Source organism: Nothoprocta perdicaria, unplaced genomic scaffold (genome assembly GCF_003342845.1).
Source record: "Nothoprocta perdicaria isolate Ctin4 unplaced genomic scaffold, notPer1 scaffold_97, whole genome shotgun sequence".
Classification (NCBI taxonomy): domain Eukaryota; kingdom Metazoa; phylum Chordata; class Aves; order Tinamiformes; family Tinamidae; genus Nothoprocta; species Nothoprocta perdicaria.
The window spans coordinates 949,566-972,540 of NW_020456276.1; the positions used below are offsets into that span (position 1 = coordinate 949,566).

The 22,975-nt window shown below is 50.9% G+C and overlaps 1 protein-coding gene across 1 annotated transcript in view; it reads right to left on the reverse strand.

The window, feature by feature from the left end:
* LOC112959251 (receptor-type tyrosine-protein phosphatase V-like) overlaps positions 1 to 22,975 on the reverse strand; it is a 33,981-nt gene that overhangs the window by 1,402 nt on the left and 9,604 nt on the right. Inside the window, exons 9-38 of the mRNA XM_026053236.1 lie at positions 22,163 to 22,432; positions 21,676 to 21,945; positions 20,955 to 21,227; positions 20,402 to 20,674; positions 19,453 to 19,722; positions 18,761 to 19,033; positions 17,669 to 17,941; positions 16,818 to 17,090; positions 15,662 to 15,931; positions 14,908 to 15,189; positions 14,548 to 14,682; positions 14,231 to 14,441; positions 12,653 to 12,720; positions 12,342 to 12,468; positions 11,939 to 11,983; positions 11,417 to 11,510; positions 10,498 to 10,588; positions 9,825 to 9,901; positions 8,861 to 8,995; positions 8,444 to 8,566; positions 7,551 to 7,711; positions 6,984 to 7,119; positions 6,326 to 6,405; positions 5,974 to 6,061; positions 5,446 to 5,536; positions 4,629 to 4,705; positions 4,095 to 4,229; positions 3,411 to 3,533; positions 2,733 to 2,890; positions 1,991 to 2,135 (exon numbers count right to left, since the gene is read on the reverse strand). Coding sequence (XP_025909021.1) covers positions 1,991 to 2,135; positions 2,733 to 2,890; positions 3,411 to 3,533; positions 4,095 to 4,229; positions 4,629 to 4,705; positions 5,446 to 5,536; positions 5,974 to 6,061; positions 6,326 to 6,405; positions 6,984 to 7,119; positions 7,551 to 7,711; positions 8,444 to 8,566; positions 8,861 to 8,995; positions 9,825 to 9,901; positions 10,498 to 10,588; positions 11,417 to 11,510; positions 11,939 to 11,983; positions 12,342 to 12,468; positions 12,653 to 12,720; positions 14,231 to 14,441; positions 14,548 to 14,682; positions 14,908 to 15,189; positions 15,662 to 15,931; positions 16,818 to 17,090; positions 17,669 to 17,941; positions 18,761 to 19,033; positions 19,453 to 19,722; positions 20,402 to 20,674; positions 20,955 to 21,227; positions 21,676 to 21,945; positions 22,163 to 22,432 — 5,027 coding nt within the window. The remainder of the gene's footprint in view (positions 1 to 1,990; positions 2,136 to 2,732; positions 2,891 to 3,410; positions 3,534 to 4,094; positions 4,230 to 4,628; positions 4,706 to 5,445; positions 5,537 to 5,973; positions 6,062 to 6,325; positions 6,406 to 6,983; positions 7,120 to 7,550; positions 7,712 to 8,443; positions 8,567 to 8,860; positions 8,996 to 9,824; positions 9,902 to 10,497; positions 10,589 to 11,416; positions 11,511 to 11,938; positions 11,984 to 12,341; positions 12,469 to 12,652; positions 12,721 to 14,230; positions 14,442 to 14,547; positions 14,683 to 14,907; positions 15,190 to 15,661; positions 15,932 to 16,817; positions 17,091 to 17,668; positions 17,942 to 18,760; positions 19,034 to 19,452; positions 19,723 to 20,401; positions 20,675 to 20,954; positions 21,228 to 21,675; positions 21,946 to 22,162; positions 22,433 to 22,975) is intronic.

The following is a 22,975-nucleotide window of genomic DNA, read 5'->3' on the forward strand; positions in this document are numbered from 1 at the left end:
CTTTTTCTTTTTCTTTCCCCTGCAGTTTCATCATCTACATTTGTGAAAACTGAAGGCAAATTTTACTGCTGTGCTTGAGAAGAACATAGCAGTTTGACTTCCTCAAACCACACTGGCAGTTTTTGCACGTGCCGTGGGATTGGTATCCAAAAGAAGACTGCAGAGCAATTCCACTGGCACAGCTAGTCTCTCATAGAGARTATGAGAGGTTGTGGCCAAATAGCAGGCTGCTCCAAAGCAGTGTTATGGTATAAACTGCCTGGGAAGGAAAGTGCTGGGCATGTGAGTGTTGGGAGCAGGAGTCATGACTGCAATGGCAGGAATCTGGGAAAGGCCCTCTTGAAATTGTGGGAGAGGTGAATGAAGTTGTGCTCAATGTACAAAGCTGAAGGGCAGGCCAGCCCAGCCCGCAGATGTTGTGGGTTGAAATCACATGGTAGCCGGCAAAGGGGGATTAGGCGGTTGATAGAGGGGCCTCCGAGAGCCTCACTAATGCACTGGCTAAGCTGCAAGTCACGAGGAACCCACTCCCCCACTGGCAGCAGCTTTAGTCCTGCTGAACTACTGTGAAAGCCACGGATCACACGACGGCTGCAATTCCAGGTCACCAGGGCCTGCTTTCAACGAGCYGGGGCTCGCTGAGAAATCTGGAGTGACGTCCTGGGGCTGGCTTCACACGGGGCACTCACAGCCCCTAGTGAGATGTATGTGCATCCCCAGAGACCTGCTGCGCGCTGGCGCCGCGGGGGCCTGCACGCTTTGGGATTTATGCGTGGGCAATCAAAGGTTTGTTCTTGCCTGCTTTGTCTGCTAAAACCTCAAAAAAAAAAAAAAAAAATTAGCTGATGCTCCAAGCAGGACAACAGAGTGCCCCAGCCACAAATAAAGGCAGTGTCCTAGCAAGTCCCCAAGTCCCCAACCACATGGCAGAGACTGGGACTGCAGGCCAAGCCCTCATGTCCTTCTCTGGCCAGCACAGGGCTTACTGGAATGAGAGTGGTCACCGCTCATGGCAAAGTTGGGGGGACTGCTGCTTCTGCTGGGGCTTTAATCGCTGCTTGCTGTGCATTTATGGGCACATTATGTCCCTGCTCGGCAAGGGCGCTGCTGAAATACAAAGGAGCTCAGATGCAAGGGCAGCAGAAGCCTTGCTCTCCACCAGCTCCAGTCATGTGCGTGGTTTGTATTAATTAGGAATGTGATTAGCTGTTTGCAGGCAGCTCCAGTGCTGGGAAATCCCAAAGAGATTTGCCCCAGTTTTGCTATCCCTGGAGGGGAGGGTTTTTTGGGATGCTGCATTGCCTTATTCAGTGGTTGCAATAAATGAAAGCGCTGTCCAAGGGTATCTGCGCCRGCAGGGCCCATCAGAAGCATCATGTTGGGAGACACGGATCATGGTTGTCCCGGGCTGGCATGGCACTGGTTGCAGCACCATTAGACAGTCCCACAGCCCTATGGCTCATGTGGCCACAAGTTGAGCTATCCCGCTGGCTGCAGCTGCGACCGGAGCCAAGTCTGGGTGGCAGAGCATATGGCAGGCCAGGGCACAGTGATGCAGCAGGTTCTGGGTGTCTGGGCTTGTAGCTGTGCCCAGGCTCCCATAGCGAGCAGGAGGTGGCCACAGAGCACCAGACTAGTAGTTCATGCTTTCTGGGGCAGGATGGGGAATATATCTGGCTTACACTTATCAYGAGCTCACATGATGTTTAATATAGCTCCATAAACTGAAGAGAGTGTATTCCTGGTGGGATCCTTGGGAGAGAACCTCTTCCMTGGGAAGAGTGCACTCTTAGCCTTCAGCAGCTGGCAGAGCTGCAGCATGGGTGGGAGCATGGACTCAGTCCCTGCATAGTAGATGCCAGGTGATGGGCAACGCTCACAGAGTGGGAATGTGCAGCACTCGGTTGGTTCAGCTCCAAGCAGCTCTACAGAGTGTCCGATTGCTGCTTGACCATTGCCCTGCCTGCCACTCTCCCTTCTTCCCACCTACCAGTGTTGGGGTCATGAGACAGCAGCTTTTCGTCAGCTGGAGGGTCACTCCATAGACATCCACACTTCTTTCAGCTTTCAGTTGGTGCAACAGGCAGTCCAGAGCAATCAGTGTCCCCATCTGGCTCACATCGCTGCTGCAAGGACTGGGGAGAGACGTAAGTCAGGTCAGGCTCAACTCAGTCTCTTTGGCAACAGACATTAGGCCTGGCATCATGAGATGCCCTACGAAAACATGCAACAACTGTATCCAGTGGAGATAAGAGTGTGTAAGCACTGATGTAGACTACTGGATTTCCTGGAGAAATCAGGAGAATCCCAAAGTTGAAGGATTCTGGACACCCAACCTGCGCTGCCCTGCTGAGCTGTGCATGCCTTGCTGGAGCCAGYCCCACCATGCGGGGTATAGTGTGCCAGTTATGTTGGCTCCTGAGGGATCATGAGCTCTCTTTGGTAACAAGCAGATGAGGATGTCAGGGCTGCTCCCAGGACCTCAACAGAATTCCTCAGCCAGGAATTCCGGGTTATCCCCACCCCCGACCCAGCTCAATTTGATTTCCCTTCTCCCACAGGGCTGCACTGCTTCTGGAGACTTCCAGACCTTCCCTGTTGCCCACAGACCTTCTCTTAACATGTCCTACAGCCTTGAAGTCTTTGAGTACTGGTTTGCTGGAGGTCATGACAGGATGATGTGCAGCCTGGTGAAAACTCGCTCCTGGAGACAGAAACCTGCTCCAGCGTACCTGCAGTGCAGGATGAGAGGACTGGCTCTCCTCCGGTGGGGTATGCACCGTCTGACAGCAGTGAGGAACTCCACCAGTCTTTGGATGTCTGGCTGTTTCTTGCTGTTCCAGAGTGTATACAGGAACCATTGCACTTGCTTCTCCTTTGCTTTCTTCTCCTGGTAAGACATAAAGAGTTGGCTTGACTGTTTGGGAGGGGAGAGCTTGGATGCAGAAAGCTTCCAGATCTGCAACCCTTGGGGTGCCAGATGCCTCCTGTGGCCTGAAGTGCTAGGTTCTATAATGTTGTCAATTCTCTGCTGTTGCATTGTCCACCATCTGGCCAGTGGGGCTGGTGCATCTAGGAACCTATTATCCTTCCCTCTTGGCATCCTACCTTTCTGCTTGAGAGAGAGAGACTGAGAAGGTCTTTGCAAAGTGGTCAGAAAGACCTATTGGCCAGGTGGGCAATAGAAGCCTCCAAGGTTTCTCCTGTGCCTCTCCTTCATCTCCTCTACAGATGCTCTTCTGAATATTGCAATCCTAAATTCCCTCCTGTATTCATAGGCTACTRGTACTTTTCTTAGCAGTGTAGTCTGGGCTTTATAGACCCTTGAGTCCTTGCCCCTCTAGACTTGTTTGTCTGCAATGCAGATCACCCCAGGCAGCGGGAGACAGACTACCACCATGAACACGTACGTGTTTCATTTTGAGCTGGATACACCTCCATCCCGAGACAGGTTTCTCTGCACCACACTGGATCGTCAGCATCTTTGTGCGAAGAGAGTCTCCTTCCAGGGGCCAGCATGCCTCACTCGGGACCTGTGCATAACAGCAAGTTGGGCTTCATGTTGATAATGACCATATCTCAGATCAGTCACCATCTTAAGGTGTGCAATAGGGCTGGACTGAGGCCACCTCTCATATCACTGCATGTCAGTTCTACCCCTGGCTGCATCCTAGGGAAGTTATGCAAACACCAGATGATTGCAGTCAACTTTCCCATTAGCAGATTGCTCCTTGGCAGTGGGACTCTGTTTAGTATGATCTCTCCACCTCCTTCATTCTGTCCCTCCACAGTCGGAAAGAAGCAGGAGCTGCCATCCTTAGGGTACTGTTGAGATACAGCTTGAATAATCATGTTGGAGAGGCAGCTGAGTCCAAATACCCAGCCCATGGACTGAACAGTGGCCAAGCACAGAACCTATATCTCATGTGACATGCTGCAAGAGCATTTTGACATGCAAAAGTTTCAGTTTTAGCTGAGCTAGTTCCATATTGAAACTTCAGGGCTTAATAAACAGATTTTGTTTTGGAGCATAATTAGATTCTGACTCTGTAAAACAGATTTTACACAATGTGCAGGTGGACAAAATACCTTACCTCCCCCTTTTCATGCCAGGGGAGAAGTGTTAGGATCATGTGGACATCCTGTTCCCACACCAGGGTCCAGAACTCTTCCATGGTCACCTTGTCAGGGCCCTGGATAGCCAAATAATCCCTGCTGGAACTGCAGCCCTGCATGGGGAATGAGAAAGTCACTCTCCAGCTGGAAAGGGAGACAGAGGAATCCAAACATCCTGAGTGACTGAAGGAGGGAAGTCAGGACGAGATGGGAAATTCAACACATCAGGAGGCAAAGAGAGAGGAGAAAGCATTATGGAAGAGAAGTGGGCAGCTGTCAGACCGGGGAAAGGAAAAAGACATATCCTCATTTCCCAGAGGTGATGCTGTTGTCTACAAGAGCTCCATGTATGACATGTGACAAAGCCACAGTGACCAGTGGAGCTGGTAGAACAGGAACCAGGGAACAGAGAGCAAGAACTGGACGCCACTTGCCACCCACAGAAAAATGAAGTGACAGGGCCCAGGTGTTGAAGTGGGCATGGCAGCTTTGTGAGAGGACAGACAACTCACCGGAATATGCCACACGTGAAGGAGACCTGAAGAAGTGCCCTGTTCCAGCAGGGAAAACTTGACTCTGGAGCGATCATCTGTAAAATACGTGAGATGTGAAGAGAGTCAGGGCAGCTTTGAACTAATACTGCTCTTGCAAATTGATCAGCAGACTGCCAAAGCTGCACATATCCATCAACCACCTTCTCATCTCTCAATTTCTCTGAAAAGTATTACCTCTCTGCTGTGCTCCTATTTGACTTATGGACATTTATCACCTAGAGAAAAGCCCAAGAGCTTCTCCTAGAGATGCTGGAGGCAAACTCTTACCTGTTCATGTAAAGCTCTATAGATCTCTGTGTCACTCTCCTGCTTAAAGCAATTCCAATTACAGCAAGTTGCCCRGTGTCTTGTCTACCTTAGTACTGCACATCCTGAAGGAGGAAGATTCCATAACCTAGACCAGTGCTGATCACTCTCTTGGGATTTTTTTTTTCTGTCCATAAAATAGAAATTTTCCATGTGTTCCAAATTGTCCCCGTTGTCTCTTGCCCTTCTAGGGCTTACCTCCAAGAAGAGCCTGTCTCCATCTTCTCTACTCCTAACAGGTAGACAGCAAGAAGYTCTGCCTTCTGCCTACTTTTCTGCAGGCTAAAGAAATCTACCTCTCTAAACATCTCATTATAACTCTAGTGTTCCAGCCCCTAACCACCGTGATAACCTTTTGGTGGACTCATGCCAGCGTGTCACTGTACTCTTTTGTACCGCAGAGCTCTGGTCCAGCCTGGTCCACACAGATAAAGGAGGAAAGAGGCTGCGAGGTGTTAGCCGCACTTACATGGGAGGATGCTGGAAGAGGTCCGTGCCTGCTGGCTGCCTGAAGATGGAGTTGCAGAGCTGGCTTCTTCCTTGACTACCTCTAGGAGGGTCTACCGCAATGAGAGAGGGTGAAGAAAGCAGTGAGCGGAGATGGGTCAGGAGGAGCAGGAGGGTCTGTGTGCTCCTTAGGACACCTCAGCATCGGGGTGGATACACTGGTTAGGTAAGCCCMTAGCCAAGCTAGAGTGGTTTGCTGGGGCTGGCTTGCATTGCCAGGAGACATCGGCATTTCTTTGCCAAAATCCTGTGGGGGAATGGTGCTCACATAGGTCTCTACCCTGAATGGGATCTGGGAGCGCCTGCTCTGTGCAGGATGTGTTAGGGAAGGAAGGGAGCATGGACAGAGCAGCTGTGTTGGTGGAAAGCAAGGCACGGGTCCCACTCAGGGGTGTTTTTTGAGTGTACCCCGGCCAGGACAAGTGATAACTTTCCCCACTCCCCACTCCGTGTGGCTACGGTGGCATTTCCTGCTCAGGACACGTCTCACCTCATATTCCTTCAGGAAGCCCATATTGGACTTGGATGCTTTCTGGGCACAGTGCTGTGCAAAGCTTTTGACTGGGATGGGGCAGGACCTGGGGAAAGAAACTGCATTAAAGATGAGGTTGAGAGAAGCCAGCAGCATCCATCCATCCAGTAGCTAAACAAGACTGAGAATAYAGGGAATAATCAGTCCCAGGGTAACCCCCACAAAACACAGGGTGGGATGGTGGTTTGAACTGCCCGGTCCTCCCGTCCTAGAACCAAGACCCCAATGGACATTGGAATCTCAATTTGCTGTCTGAAGGAGCTGTAGATCAGGGTGGGTAGAGCAGAGGCAAAATGCTGAAGGCCCTTACGTCTCTGTTCCTGATAGGCCCAGGAGAGGCTCCTCCAAGATCTTGTCCAGGATACAGCTGTGCAGGAAAATATACTGGGACTGGAAGGCAAAGGCAGACAACAGTGTAAAGCAGGCCTGCACCACAGAAGTGGCATGAACAGATGGGGATGGCATTTCGTAGTAGGCAGAACATATCCCACATTTGTGCTCCAAAGCCCCTGGCCAGTCAGTTTCTGCACCCCTGAATCCCTTTCCATCTTATTTGTCTCTTATTTGTCAGGAAGGATAGTACTGACACCGTACCATGCTGAGGACYGCAAATATCAGCTGGGTTTTAGAGCATCTAAGGCCAATAGTGTGGGTCAAAAATTATTTGTGAAGGGCCTAACCCTGTTGCTAGGTGCTCTTAGTTGTTTCTGGTCAAAGATCACTCTTCTGAGACTGGTAGGAGGACTCTGAAAATGCATATTGTTGTTGTGGATCTGGCAAGGACACGAAACTGTTGGAGACTCCCATGRAAGAAGAGCAATTTCCACCCTAGCTGGTTGGAGGATATGAATGCTCTGAACAGCAAGATAAAACACCATCAGGTGTCATCAGGTATCAGTCTGGGGATGCTGGAGCTAGCTGATGCCAGGAAGTGAAAGACTTTGGGGAAAAGAAAGTAGATGGCTTACCAGGGTTTGAATCATCTGGTAACGGTTCATCCGCAAGGTGTAGACGACCCCAAACGTGTCCACTATTTTCTCCTGCTTCATCTGCTGTAGCAGACGGTCCAGAGCAATGAAAGTGCCAGTGCGGCCCACTCCAGTACTGAGATARCACAGACAGCAAGAAATAAACTTCACTGGATTGTGTCACTTATRGGTTCCCTTTCAGCTTCTAGGAATGGCTTCCGGATACTGTATCCCAAGACTCTTGCCCCTGTGTGACTCTGGGGCTGAGGAACAATTCAAATTGTCTGGAGAGGGTGCTGAACATCCTCACACTTCTCAATCCTCTAGGACGGAAGGCAGGTTACAAGCTCCTCTGTAATCTCCATCAACCAAGCAGGGAAACTTTTCAGACCAGCTCCCTGGTCAGATCAGAGCCTGAATGCTGCTCTCCCTCCTAATGATYCTTACCCTTGCAGAGGTTCTGGGAGGGATGGGGCCATGGGCTCATGCAGGAGCAGGAATCTTCCCTGCTCTCTCCCATCTTCCCTGCCTGCCTTCCACACCCGTCCTCTCCCCACAGAGCCTCACCTGCAGTGCACAAGAGTTGGCCCGGCATCCTTGGCGCTCTGAATGTGCTCTCGGACTATCTCCCTGAAGGCCATAATAGAAGTCGTAGACTCTGGGATCCCATGGTCAGGCCATGCCGTGTAGTGCAGGTGGGACACATGCCGCGCTGTCTGGAGGCATTGCTGTTGGAGGGGATGTTGATCATTAGTGTGCAGCCTGGAGGGACAGCCTTACATGCAATGTGCAGTTCTGGGAGAGCTGGATTCTGGGACATACATTTGGTAGGGTCTGGCTAACAGCATTTGGACATGTCCACACTGGAGCTGCCGAGAGGCCACGAAAACAACTCATTGCCTCTCCTCATCCAACCTGTGGTTGCAAATGTGGGAAAAACTCATCATCCCTTGGCTGGTTTTGTCTCTTTGCACAGAGCAGGTGCCAGAACTCTGTGCACATGGGAAAGATGTTGGAAAGATCTTGAGAAAGATGCTGAATCTACTGCACTGTTCCATGGCTCCTACTGATCTGGCCTCTCTCCACAGCTCCCTGGCATGACGAGCTGTGCGGATTGGCAGGGAGGAGACTTGCCTTTACCTACTTTGGGAATGTGCCCTCTTGAAAGCTGTTTAGCATGAGAAGGCAAAGCTCTCTGAAGCTCATGTTGCATTGCAAGGATGGCGGGCCAGGAGGAAAGAAGGGATGATGCACATTGCACACCTTTGTACCACCAAACTATGAGAAGAGACAATCTGTTTCTCTGGTACTAGGCATTGAACCCTGCTAGTGGAAGACAGAGCTTTCCAGATGTCTACCAACAAGGAGAAATACCACTGTATTCAGTAGAGAGTTTTCTCCTTAGCAAACCCRCAGACTTTGATGGGGCATTGAATCTGTCTTCTTGAGCTCATACTCACGTGCCACAGTTTGAACTCGCGCATGGTCCACTCTTCTGAGCTGTTCTGCTTCAGCAGGTGGACTTCGACCTGCCCATAGGATACTGGGGCTGACTCTGATGGCCAGTAATGATCACAGAGGACCTAGAGTACAGGAAGGTCATGGTCACAACAAGGCCAGTGTAGGGAAGAATAACCCACAAGTGGGTCATGTCACAGCTCTCTAGGAGCATCTAGAGACCCCTTTGCAGGGGAGGCCAGGGCAACAGGGGCAGAACAGGGGAAACAAGCAAGGGTGTTCTATTTTGCACCAGGAATTTGACAAAGTTTTCCTCCTCCACTCCTTGTTTTGGATCCCAGAGTCCCCTCCAGAAAATGGTCCTGTGCAGATCTCATTAACCATGTCTTGGCTGTGGTTAAAATGCAATGCAGACTTACTCGCCCATTCTCCATGCACACTGTCAACATGACGATGTTGCGGACGTTCTGCTCCCATACCAGTCTCCAGAAGTCCTCTATTGTTTTCTTCAGGGGGCCTTGGGTGGCAATGAACTCCTGCTGCGATGTATAGCCCTAAACAAGAACCAGACAGAGATTTGGCAAGTTCCCAAGCAGGTGGGTCCTTCCCTGGGACACTCAGTTCCTGGTGTGCCTTTATGGTAGGKGGGGAGATGCTCATTTTGCTCATCCCAGTTACCTCAGCAGCTGATCAGAGAGGTGCCACCACACAGGAAGCATGTGCTCCCCAACACATGCTMACTATGTATTTGGAATGAAAGATGTTCTCTCTCTCCCCGCTGCTCTCAACACTTTCCTCCTAGGATTCCTATTTCATCTTCAAACAAGGAAAGATAGAACAGGGTCTTGTGCTCCCCACGCATTACCTGAGGTAAGGTGAGCATGCAAGGTCTCAGGACTGCTCTTGGCCTTTGTCCCTTCAACACACACATGCACTGCAAATGCACAGACCCAYGCATGCTGTGTGCCCCTGGCTGTTACCTGGAAAATCCCCCCGGACAGGGGACATGGGCACTGGTCCAGGGTTGTTCAAATGCAGCTGTATAGGTCACAGGGAGAAAGAACAGACAGACAGATGAGGCAGTAAGCTGGGAGAGACTGGAAAGAGGATAGTTCTCAAGGAGAAAGCACTGCCAGTCTCCTCACACTCACACCTATGCATTCACAGCGATTACTCATCATCTCTCTTCGTCTTCATTAGCCCCAGCTATCAGACCACTCTTCATCTCTGCCCAGCTCCCAAGACCTAGCCACAGTCTGTGTCAGCTGCTGTTCCAGTGGTAGYTCTTGACCACTATCCCTCATGACCTGCATCCAGGCAAAGCTTCTGTGCTGCTGCTCTGTGGCCCTGTGCTGTCTCTGTACCTGGCAAGTGGGCACTCACGGGCATGAAGTTGGCATTAATGTAGTCTGAATGCGGATCCTCCCCCAGTTGGCTCAGCTTGACTCGCGAGTGGTCATCTGAAAGAGACCAAACAAATATGATGTCCCAAAGCAGCTCTTCATCAAGACATGGTCTATTCCTTCACAGGGATAGCATGTTTGGACAAGTTCCAGTAGCTCCTCTAGCTCTGTATCACGTAGACAGCCATGACGCTCCGTGTTCCAGCCAGACACTCTGCTCCCTGGATCATGATTATATCCTGCCTGGAATAGCAGAAGGACAAGAAAGAAGAGCTGTTAGCATGAACTTCTGTGAAGTGAAGATGGCTGAGAGCAGCTCCTCCTTGGTCTGGCATCTGGCACCATGGGATATTCATGGTTCCCACTTTATTTGTAGCTCTCCGAGGACCCTCTCCGAGCAGGGCTCACCCCACAGCTGCTCAGCAGCTGCATGGAGGAGCTGAGGAGGGTGGTAGTTCACCTTTTAAGCCTTGAGTATCCAWCAGGAAAAAGGAAACGGAAGAGCCATAAAAAACTCCTTCTGGGAGAGAAGCAGGAGAGGATCCAGGCACTGAGAAGCCTGCAGTGCTGCAAGGTAAACCCTTCCCTGTCCATTACAACATGAACTCCCATCACTGGGCTTTGGGGAGGAGGATGGAGAAGACAGCACTTACAGGGCAGCACATGGGGATATCTGTTCTTGGAGACATTGGTAGACAGCTCAGCCTCCACCTTTGATTGCTCCTTCCCAACTTCCTTCAGCTCCTGCAGRACAAGGGAGAAGCTGAGCACCTGAGGTGTCTATACAGATCGTTCCTGGCCAAGCCAGCTTCATGCCCACCGCCAACAGCTCTGTCAACATAGCCTATGTACTGMGAACCACTGGTGGATTTTCCTCATGACTTTTCCAACAGCATTGTTCAGAAATAAGCAACAGTAACAAGAATTATTGATGAAAACAAATCCCAGGAGTCTGAAATCTATGATAAAATCCAAACATTTTGTTCTGAGAAGAAGAAAATAGCCTGTGATGTTTCTGCCTCTGTCACTGGTGGGGCTTTCAAATGGCTGTAGAGCAAATCAGACTCTTCAGTTGTTTGCAGTGAAATTGCTATGGGAAATAGTAAAGCTAGTCTGAGATGAACTTGACAGCTTGATYCAACAATTCTGAGGGTGCCCCTTCTTTTTGGGTGCAGGCTCTTTTCCAGCACTGCTAAGGTGGATCTCATTGCAAATCACTCAGTGTCTTTGCCTCCTGTCCAGATCTGGAACTCCCGGTTTTGTCCATCATCAGCTGTCAATTATGCTAGAATTTCACCTTCCATCACACAAAACATACTTCWACTAGAAATTGGACAAATCAGTTCTTCAGCATGGGAAGTACCTGCTCATTTGGTCCATCCTGCCTCTGGTCTCTAAGACTGTCTAGCAGTGTGCTTTGAAGAGCGGTGAGTTACTGGCCCTGGAGATGTGGAGTCTCTACAGGCCAATCCACAGCTGAGGTATCAAAACCCCATTTGATCCAGTCTGGATTTAAAGAARTGCTCTGGGAGGGGAAATTAAATCTTATCCATAGCAGGACCGTTCTCTTACCTCAAATTCCTGGAAGAAAGCATGATTGCCACTTGCTGTCTTCATCTCGTAGTACTGCTTGAAGTTTTGTGTGGGGATCGGCCGGTGGACGTTTCTGCATGGAATCCAAAGGAAAACATGCCTTAGTTATTGAGAGGTATARCAGGCCAGCCACATGCCCAGCCTTGAGGCTTGCAGAACATGCACAAGAAAGGCTTATATCCTTCGTCATTGTACAGGGAAGTGGCTCCAGCAGAGCACTGCTTCTCTCAGTGCTGAGAGGGAATTCAGCATGATGAACATATCCTACCACTGCAGAAACCTTTGCAGAGGTGTGGACAATGTGTTTCTACTTCCATTGACTTTAAATGGAGCTAGGCAAAAAATGCTGAACATGGGAGAGCCTGGGATTTAAAAGCACCTGATAAGAGGACAGCAGCTGGATTTTTCCTGATCATGAGAGGTAGATAGAAGAGTCTGGGACCTGGCTTGGCACAAAACAATGGGGATGGAGAGGAAAACAGCGCAGTCAGCAGTACTCACCTCAAGCTGTAAGTCACCATTTCCTGGGGCAGGCTGTTCTTGGTTCTGAAAGCAAAATGCAGATGTTACTCTTCCCTACATTGCAAGCATGGGTGCTGCAGACATACTGCAAACAGCTGGCTCACAGAGCATCTGGGAGCACATGGCTCACATTACATAGTTTTCCTTGCAAATTTGTTGGGTTTTGTGAATTAATCACAGACATCTTCCCTTCRTCTGAGGTATTTAGTTCTGTGCCTTTTCTGTGACTCTCAGGCAAAACTCCAACTACAGGATGTCCCAGTTGGCTGAAAGTTCATTTTATACCCTCTCTCTGCTCTTTCTCCTGGTCAGGCATTAAAGGTGAGATTTGGCCTCAGATTCCCACCCTACACCCATTCAGTAGAAGGTGGCTTATCTTTACCTCTTTGTTCTGAGTTGTTTCCAATAGACCAAAGCAAAAATAGCTGTAAGTGTCAAGAGAAATCCCATGACAATTCCAGCTATGACTGGCATGGGGAGTGGAGATGCCTCTACACTTGCTTGAGCAGCTGAGGTCAAAAAGAGGAAAAAAAGACAGAAGTTAGAGCCAATAAACGGCTACATTTACTGCATTTACAACATTTACTAAAGCCCCTGAATTCACCTATGTACTACCATTAGYTTATAGTCTCTACATGCACAACCATGTGGTGTATCTCACAAAGTGGCAGTRAGATACGGATTCAGTCTTACCTGAGAACATGGTGAATGACACTGCAGGAGCTACCGGATCATACCTGGTGAAGGCAGCGATGCTGAACCTAYGGTAAAGCACAGCCCTGCCGTCAAGGCAAACCCGAACTGATCGCAACAGTCATACAGGCAGCAGCCAGAAAACCTGAAAGGATGTGAAAGCTGCCTCTGTTCTGCTATGTTAGAAAAAGACTTGTTTTCTCATGGGAGTTCAGGTAATTGTTGAAAGGGTCCTTCCTCCCGCTTTTGAGTTTTGGGCAAGTTTGCTGTACTTAGGAGTGTGTGAAAAAAATGGTGGAAAGCACAAATGGCAAACTGCTCTTCTCAGAGAGGTTTTTTGCAGAGACCGATAGTAAGATGCTCCTCTTACAGAACAGAAATAGGGAAAGATAACAGCATGTAAGGAAAACAAAGTCACTAACTCAATTATTGCCAGGCTACTAATTGCTGTGCTAATTGCGCTGCCCAAAGAGAGCTGAGCCCAGGCACACACCCATTCCAGACACCTGGAATTGGCTGTGTGGACTCCAAGCAAAGTGCACACCAAGCATTGCAGACCCACAGACCTGGATTCCTTGTCCTCTGATCAGGTAGCCCAAAAGGGTTGAACCTCATGACCCTAATGAATGCTAGGACTTCCAAAATCAGCTTTGGATTTTAGCAGCCAAGATTTGGTGGGCTCCCTCTGTCAGCGTTCCAGACCTGGTGTGCTAGGCTCAGGATACCTTTGGAAACTGAACCTGCAGACACCAGGGCATAAGAGATAAGAGCTGAACTTGTGGATAAATGAGTTGCTAAAAGATGAGAAACAAAAGTTAACTTTCATAGTGGGGAGCAGCCAGGAGCCACTTGAGGYGTCTGCTTACCATACTCCTAATGATCTAATTAGAAAAGCAGCACAATTTACTGAAGTTACACATTATTTCCAGCAACCAAAATGAAAGCAAGCTATGGAAATCTGCAAAAGGATCTCCTGCTCTTAACTGACCAGACAATTAAACACATGGTTTTCAATCACAGCAAGCAAGCTACAGACACGGCGACAGGCTCTGAATTAGCTGTCCACATCCTTTGTGCGGGAAGTATATCTTGGAGAGAAAATGTGATCTCTCTGCTGGAAAGCACCAAGGGCTAGTAAACACAAACCGGCTGGTGGCTGAGAGGGTGCTAGGGAGCTGGAGTGGTATCTCAGCATATTTGTGCTGTTGCTAAACCCTGTTTGAGGCTGCTGGCAGCAACTGGAGATGAGGTCGAAAAGGTCCTASTCTCAACCAGTGTGGCTGTTCTGTTCTTACCCTGGACATCTGGTGAGCTGCTGAGGCAGCATTTACAGCGTCTGTCAGCATCAGCTTTTGTTTCTGCTCTCCCTTTCCTTGCCCACTGACACTAATATTCTCCAGTTTGTCAACCCTTGCATTCCTCAAACGCTGCTCAGAAGAGCAAGCCCTGGGCTTTGCCACTGGAGGTCTGGTGAACGTGAGTGCGAGGTGAGGGAACGGTTGGCACCTTGCAGGGGACACATGCAGTCCTTCTAATTCCCCAGCCCCTTCCGCCACAAAGGACAGTGACTTATCCTACCTGTACTGCTTGTCRGCTTTCAGCTTCCCATTGCATGTTGCCCTAGACTGGCCACACTCCTCTATTCCCACTGGTACTGGCCAGGTTTCCAGGGAACTCCTGGGGCTTGGATGGAAGGGATTCGGGATCAGTACAGCCAAGTAGGAATCCTCTGTCCCATAATAGTGGTCGTACCATGTGCTGGACATGCTTTCCTGGGTGGGCCTCAGCACTGGAAGGAAAGGCACAAAGCGACATTGATAGTCCCTGAGTGATGTCCAGGGAAACTCCAGCTCTCTAGGGAGCCACGGCAGTTCAGGATGTGCAGGGGCACTTACACGAGTTGTTAGTGGTGACAATGACACCGTAGTACTCGATCTGGCCATTCTCCTCACTGAACAGATCGGATGAAATGACAACTGTGGAGCTGGCCTCCACATGGAAGATGTTTGTTCGCAGGGGTGGAGGCAGGGCTGGAAGAGGAACCAGTTAGTGTGTCCTGGCGCCTACAGACCCACCATATACTCAGCATTTGAGAGTCCCCAGCAACATCACCCCAAAGCCTTGCCCCATTGCAATGCAGTGCAGGACCACATGGGGTTCCTAGATATCTGAAAAAGTCCTCAAATTTTATTAGTGACATCAGATGTTCTCTTCTGCGGTCTGTGGATAAGGCTGTAGGAAATAAGAGAACTCACCCTCCACCGCCGTGTGGCAGAGCAGAGTTACAGCCTGGCTCCTCATCCTGTTCTTGCCCACTGTGCTCACAATGATTCTATATGAAGAGTTTGGCTGCAGTCCTTCAAGGCTGACTTCACTGCTAGGGACACTCACAGAGTCCTTGGAGGTGAGAGGTCCATCTCCAGAAAGTCTCTCTGTCATCACCTCGTATGCCTCCACATCTCCAGGAGAACTGGTCCAATTCAAGTAAAGGCTACTGGACTCTGACAGGCATTGCACATCCTCTACTGGGTTTGGTTCTGCAAAAGAGACAGCTCTAGATACAACAGGCTCTGAACTTACTACATAAGAAAAATCCCAGTGTCAACCCATGTATCACCCCAGAGACATTGTGGCCCTATTCTGCTAGTCCCTAGGTCTATGGGAGAGGACAGACCTGAATGTGCTCAAGAGTCTTCTGTGCTCAGGGCCAAAAGACAAAGTGAATGGGCCAGGGTATGGGAAGGATGCATCTCGTAAGAAGAGAACTACTCCAATGCTATTCTCCTCTGCAGAGTCCACTTTGCTTCACAAGTTGCCAGGCCACTGGCTTATGGGGACTCTCTGCTGAGGAAAGCTCACGAGGTTGAAGGCTACCAGAAGAGTAGACCTTGCTGGTCCCCCATATCTCCACGGTGCTGTCAACCCCAAAGGGCTGGTCCAGCCTTGAGGCCAGATGTTTTCACTCTTCCRGCTTGCACTCCTCCCATCCCCACAACAGATCAAACCTACCTACTGGCACTGCCAAGGGTTTGGTGCTGCTCCAGTAGGGCCCAGCCACGCAGCTCAAGGACACGGAGTAGTTTCTCCCCGGGATCAGCCCCTGGAAGGTATGCCGCACTTGACCTTTGGTGATGGTGTGCTGCTGGGGAAGAGAGCTGTTCCTGGGATCTTGCAGCCACAGCTGGCAGTCATCCTGCTGGCCCGAGACACTGTCCCAGGAGATGAGTATTGTGTTGTTCCCTTCCACCAGCGCAGAGAGATTTTGGGGAACTGAAGGGGCTACAATGAAAATCACATTGTGGGAGTGTTACTGGCATGCCAGAACCCCTGTCACATCCTGCAGAGATAGAAAGAGGAGATGAGCAATACAGGGGGAAGCTTCCTATATTTAGTGGTATGATCTCTGCAGCTGCTGACTGTCACTATCAGAAGCGGCCTTTAAATGGCAATGGATAGACATGCAAAGTGCTGAGCTTGAGTAGATGGGCTCTTCCTCCTGCTAATTAGCAAGTGTTCAGTAGAGACCAGCCTGAAGGGCTCTGCACATGACTCCCAGTACCCTGCCAGGGACTGGCTGAGCGTGGGAGCAGAGACCTCCGGATTCTCCAGTTGAAGTGCATGGTTTGTGGGGACAAGCACATGAAGAGGCTTATTGTGCTTATCTCCAATTTCCACATTCCTGAAAAAAAAAAAAAAAAAGCTCAGCCTGCCCTTATGCCCTATGCTGGGAATTTCCTTCGTGCCTCAGAGAACGGCAGGGCATTCCTTTGCCTTGCTATGGGGCCTTACGGACCCCCAGGCTCTGAAGATGTCCTTGGTCAGAGCAGCAATAGCATCCGTGGATCCCTTGCTCTTGTTCAGTCACGTCTGGAGGAGCCAGCAATTTATGAGCAGTGAGACTGCCAGCCAGTGACCATAGCCAGTGACTACAGCTGTGTCTTAGGGACATGTCTTAGGGACATCAGCAGTTCCCTGTTCCTCTCCACTCCACAAGGGCTAGAGTAGATAATAAACTTATTGCTGCAGCAATACCTATAACTTCCAGGCAATAAATACCTCCAAGCCTGTCTCTGCATCTTCTTGCTGCAGGTGCTGAGCCTGCCTGCCTGCCTCATGAAGCCTGAACCTCACTTAAGACATGAAGGACTCCGGTTCTGTCACTTACTTGTCCAGTCGCTGATGTTCCCTGCTGAGGCTGTGTAGGGCCCTGCCACGGAGAGGACTTCCAGCACGTATTTGTGCCCTGGAGCCAGGCCAGAGAAGGTGAATTTGTTGGTGCTTTTCCCCACAGACGCGTTGCCTGCCACAATACCTGATCCCACATGGTACAGGAAGAGCCTGTAACCATCTTGTCCTCCGGGCTCAGCTTTCCAGGACACACTTAGCCTGTTAGTATAGCCCTGGTTTGTCATGTACACGCTATATGGTGCCAGGGGATCTGGAGAGACAAGGTGGGAGACGGATGTATTAGTGAAGGGCCTGAGGACATTGCGCAGGTGTCCTGGCAGGGTCACTGCAAAAGGTGCACCATACAGGATGGGGCACTTTGTCTTCACTGGAGGGCAGTATCTGGAAGCCTGGAGGCTTCTAAAAATAACTTGTGCAAACTCTGATTATTTCCCGACTGAGCAGATGAGCTTGTTCCAGATGGAGCAAGCTACCTCGAGTGCCTCGGGAGCAAAGGTTGCACCCAGCCAGGTGAAGGGTGGAGGAAACTGAATCTCCTCCTCCCACTGACTCCCAGCTCTCAGTTTCTGCTCCCTCGCTCCCTCCTCTCTTGCTGGGGGCCAAATCTCTTCTCTCTTCCATCGCCCCCAGATTCTGAAGCTGAGCTAATCCAGGGTTGTGGAGATAATGGACAGAGCCTTGCTCAGTGCTGCAGCATGGACATATACTTGGGTTACAGTGGGGTCAGGAACCCTTGACAAAAGCCACCAGTGCTTTGAGCATTCATGATGGGCAGGCTACCCCTGCCCTGTCAAGGCCTGAGATCACCCTCAAAAACATGATACTCACATGTCCAGTTGCTGACATTCCCTGCAGGTATCCGGTAGGACCCAGCTATGGACATCACTTCCAACACATACTTGCTTCCTGGATGCAGGCCCGTGAAGGTGAAGTTGTTGATGTCGCTCCCGAAGGAAGCTGTAGCTGACACAGTGTCCAAGCTCACACGGTACAGAGTGAGAGCGTAGCCATCTYGCCCGCCGGCTGCTGCTCCCCAGGAAGCTCTCAGCCTGTCGGAGTGCCCCTCACTCAGCAAGCACACTGCAGCAGGGGGCAGGGGGCCTGGGGAGTCACCAGATCTGATATTAGCGACCAGAGACTGTGTAAAACGAAACAAATGGGATGGGATGCTGTGCAGCAGGAAGACTCTCTGAAGGCTGGACAGCATTAAGCCTTCTCCAGTATGCTCCTCCTCCTCACTCTTCTCTTTTCCCTTCCTCTCCTGGTCGACTTCTAATGCTGCTCATTCATTGCAGTCCTTTATTATCTTCTCTGTCCAGTTCCTAGCTCTCTCTCTTCTCCATACAACCCAACTGCAGTGCCAATCTGTCTGCCACATACACATAGCTTCTCCAGCCATTCTCTGCCAAACAACTGGCAGGAGCACRGGGCTTAGCTTGGGCAAGTCTAAAGGACTAGTCAATACTTTGTCCAGCATTTAAATCTTTTTGGGATGAGCAGAAGTGCTGGACCAGTCCTGCACAGCAGAAATTTGTTCTCTTGAGAAGGCTATGGATCAGACTTTYCCTACCGCACTGACTCATGCACCTTTAGGATAATGTGTTTTCTACTTGCTGGAGGAAGCACAGCAAGGCTATAAGTGCTCAGGTATGCAGGGATAGCTGCATGGGCATGGGCATGTCCTCACATGGGCATGTTGGACCCCACTACATATCATCAGCACATACTTGTGGAAGCCTACATGTGTGAACACCAGTGTGTCCATGGGGATAACAGTGTGCCCACGCACTAACTGTTGTGTATTGCATTCACACATGTGCGTGCACAGTTTCAAAGGCACCAGTTTCCCTGTGAACCCCTCAGCCCCCTTCAAGGTGACCCAGTTGTGCCAGGGTTCCCATCCATCCTCAGAGCACTCACRTGTCCATCCACTGACATTGTGTGCCACTGTCTGGTATGGTCCAGCCTTGGCACTGACTTCCAGGGAGTATTCGTATCCTGGGGCCAGCCCCAGGAAGGTGAAGTTGTGGGTGTCTCTTGCGAGTGAGGTCGTTGCCACCACGGTGCCCAGTCCCACGTGGTACAGGGTCAGCATGTAGCTGTCTCGTCCCCCACCTGCAGCCCTCCAGGATGCCGTCAGCCTGTCGGAGTGCCCCGTGCTCAGAAAGTGCACAGCTGCAGGGGCCAAGGGACCTGTGGARAAAACAGGAGTCATTGCCTGGAGCCATGCCTGAGCTGAGGGAAGGGCAGATGTCGCATTTCCATAGCAAGTCTGCAAGTGCTGCAGCCAGTGGCTCAGCCCTACAATGTGCCCAAGACTGGCTTTGTCCTTAGCTCTGTGGCAGCTACCTCTGGGGACCCTGTGCCTCCCCATGCTGCCTGTTCCCCAGCTGTCCCTTTCCCCTGAAGTGGCTTTGCACGGCTGCTTCAGAGGCAACGGGCCAGGCCACAAGGTCCAGCACAGTCTCCCTATGCTGCATGCAAAAGATGGTGAACACAGGGTGTTCATGTGGGTGAAGAGAAGGCAGGGATATGGCTGGATTAGTATGGCCTCTGAGTTGAAGTGGGAAAAGGGAGACCCCATGGAAGACCCCTGGCTGCACCATACTCACGTGTACAGTGGGTGAGGTTGAGCGTGGTGGCATGGTAGGGCCCAGCTGTGGCCCTCACTGTGACACTGTAGTGAGTGCCGGGGCTCAGGTTGATGAAGGTGTGACTCCTAGTGTGCCTGTTCAGCACCAYGTGCCCAACAGGGCCACCAGAGGCCCTGTCGTAGAGATCCACCACGTAGCCCYCTGCTCCCTGCTCCACAGCTGCCCAGGAGGCCTGCAGTTTGGAGGCAGAGGGGCTGCTCACCATGAGGTTGGATGGAGCCAATGGATCTGGAAGACAACAGAGTAATAGTCATCCCCTGCATGTGCCACCTCTCGCTCCTGATTGYGCTAGGCTGATTTGCCAAGTGGCTCTGTGAACTCTGGCAATATTACGGGCTGGATCACAGCTCCACACTCCTGCAGGCAGGCAAGGGGACAGTCAGTGCACATGGCTCCAAGGAAAATATCCTTGGGACAAGGGCCAATATCCTTTAGGACATGAGGCAATRGTCACACACTCAAGCACAGGAAGTTTCTCCTGAATTTGAGGAAGAACTTCTTGACTGTGAGGGCGACAGACCACCAGAATAAGTTGCCCAGACAGGTTGTGGAGCCTCCTTTGTAGATATTCCAAACCTTTCTGTGCGACATGTCCTAGGTTACTCTGCTTGAGCAGGGCAATTGAACTAGATTATCTCCAAAGGTCCCTGCCAGCCCCAATCATTCTGTGACTCTGTGATTGCAGATTTGCAAGATAGACCTGATACCCAGCAGCTTTGAGGTGGATGGGCAGACTGGCCAAATATGGGGCTTAGAGTGGGGACAGGGACCTAGAAAATGGATTGAGTGAGCAGGAGAATTGTGGGGATGATTTGGGATGGAGAAGTGGTGAGTAGGGATGCATTTGAAGACTCACATAGTGGCTCTGGAGCACAAGAAAGTGCTGTAACCCTCCCTTTAGACTTACATGTCCACTGAGTGACATTTTCAGAGGAAGCTTCAAATGAGCCTTTCACAGCAGTGACCTGCACAGCAAACCTGCTGCCTGCCTCCAGATGAGTCCAGGTAACATTCTGAGCATCTGGTGGCAATGTCCGGACCCTGGCCCGGCTCTGAGAGGTGAGGCTATATAAGTTAACACGATAATGGTCCCTTCTGCCAGGGGGTTTGTTCCAGCATGCATGAAGCTCTGAGGAGCTGCCTGGGTTGGTAAGGCTCAAGTTYGTCGGAGCAGCAGGAACTGCAAGAAAAGACACAGATAAGAGTCAGAGAGAAAAAAACATATAGTCATTTCTGCCTTGCTGATACCAACAGTATCAGGCAAGTCAGTGATGTTATACCCAGTGATGACGTGGAAGAAGGCTGTAACAGGCAGAAAATGACAGCAGATCATCATCATCTGGAATCTGGCCAGGGGGCTTGGTGTCTTCTCTGGATGRAAAACAACATTCTCCATTCCCTTTTACAGCTCTTAGAAACCCTCCCACCTGGAGGCATGCGACTGTGGTGTGGATGATCACCTGTACAACTAGTGACATTCTTGGGGAGGGAGCGGTAGAGTCCAGCTACAGCCCAGAGCTCAACAAGGTAGCACGTTCCTGGTGCCAGCTGTGCCAAGGTGATGTTGGTGCTGTCTTTTCCCACGTCCAGGTTCCTTGCTGATGAAGAGGAGTCCTCCTCATGCACGCTGAGCAGATATCCATCCCTCTGACCTGGTGGAGTCTCCCAGTGCACAGCCAGGGCCCAGGAAGTGCTGACAGGGATCGCTGACAGTGAGAGAGGAGGTAGCGGGACTGTGGGAGAGAAACAGTGTTAGAGTGGGCAAATCTTGGTCTGCCCAGGACTGAAGGTAGCTTGGGTGTGAAGTGAAGCTGCAGGATGGTGAACCTCCAAGACACTATCATCTAAAGAGAGTTGAGGACAGTGGGTTGCTTGCAGATCAAAGCTGCTCCTTGAGTCCTAAGTGGTAGCAGTAAGTTGCAACCACAGCCTGAGACTTCAAAGCACTGGGTCAGGCATGGCAGGACACCCCATTGAGCTGGTGGACTCAAGGTGAGCTCTCCATGCAGTGAGAGTCCCAAAAACATAGCCAGCACACTAAGTATGACAGACACTGGTGGGGTAGCAGGGATGTGGGCTGCAGGCCCTCCTGCACAACTATTCCCTTGGCTCCCAGATCCTCACCAAGTCAGCCAGGATGGTACCAGGCATGGGGATGCTGCAGGAGAGCCCCGTTCCTACCAGTATAGCCGATGACAGTCTGGGAGGAGCTGCGATGAGGCCCAGCCTGTGAGAAGATCTCCACACGGTATTGGGACCCTGGCACCAGCCCCTCCAGGTCAATGTGGTTGACTCCATAGGGAACAGACACATTCCTGATGATGGACAGGGATTCAGCCACCGAGAGCTGTACCAAGTGTTCTCTGCCACCATCTGGCTCCACCCAGCTCACATGCAGCTCCTGGGGTCTCCGGCCAGGCTGTATGCTCACGTTAGCCAGCGATGATGGATCTAGGAGGAAACATAGCACAGGGATCCATGAGATGGCAGAGGAAAACAATGGGGGAAGGCAGGACCCAGCCTGCACCTCTGTCACCAGACTAAAGGATAAGCTCTCACTAGAGCCCTCCTGCAGAGATGGCTTGGCTGTATCTGYGTCACTGTGAAGCTTGTGGGCAGTGCCATGGTGCCCTCTCCCTGCAGCAGGCTGGTGCCACCCTTCACTCACATGTCCACTCRGTCGCAAAGTGGGAGGAAGATCTGTATGGGCCAGCAAGGACGGTCACCTTCAGGAAATATTGAATACCAGGGGCCAGGCCCAGGAATGTGAAATTCYGTGTTTTGGGCCCCACTGTGATGTTCCTTTGTGACGGAAGGTTCTTGCTGTAGAGCTGGAGGTGAAACTGGTCCACATCACCAGCAGCCTTGTCCCAGAAGGCAGAGAGTCCCAGTGGGCTTCTGGTATTGGTCAGGGTCACACCGGACGGAGCCATGGGGTCTGAGAAAGAAGAGACATGCGGGCAATGAGAAGCAGCTGTGGTAGAGGTGGGAACTGCTGCCGAGTGATGYGGTGCTGGGTTGACTCAGGAGACAGGACTATGATCCCCATATTTGCCCTAGGATGAGTTTGAGCTCCTTGCTCCAGAGGCGGAACATCRGGGGAGTTGGGGAGTGCAGAGCTGCCGGCAGAAAGGGCTGTATGTCTGCAGGCCCTCATCCTGGGCACCCTGGACTGCTTCTTCCTGGTCAAATTAGGTTAGGCATTTGTGCTATAAACCAAACCCCGAGAACAGGCTAGACTTCCACTCTGCAGCACACATGGCACCTAGTTCCCGTCTTTTTTTCTGGGTGATATTCAGTGATGGGTTTCTCCTCCTGAATATCCTTTTGTTTCCAACCTGGCTGAACAAGGCTCTGCTCGTCCTTCCATTCTTCCTTCCTCTGCCAACCATCCCTGCCTCCAGTTCCCCACTCTGTTCTAATTCCATGCTGAAAACCCTCTGCTCTTTCTAGCCAGATTGTCATTGCAATTGGAAATAGG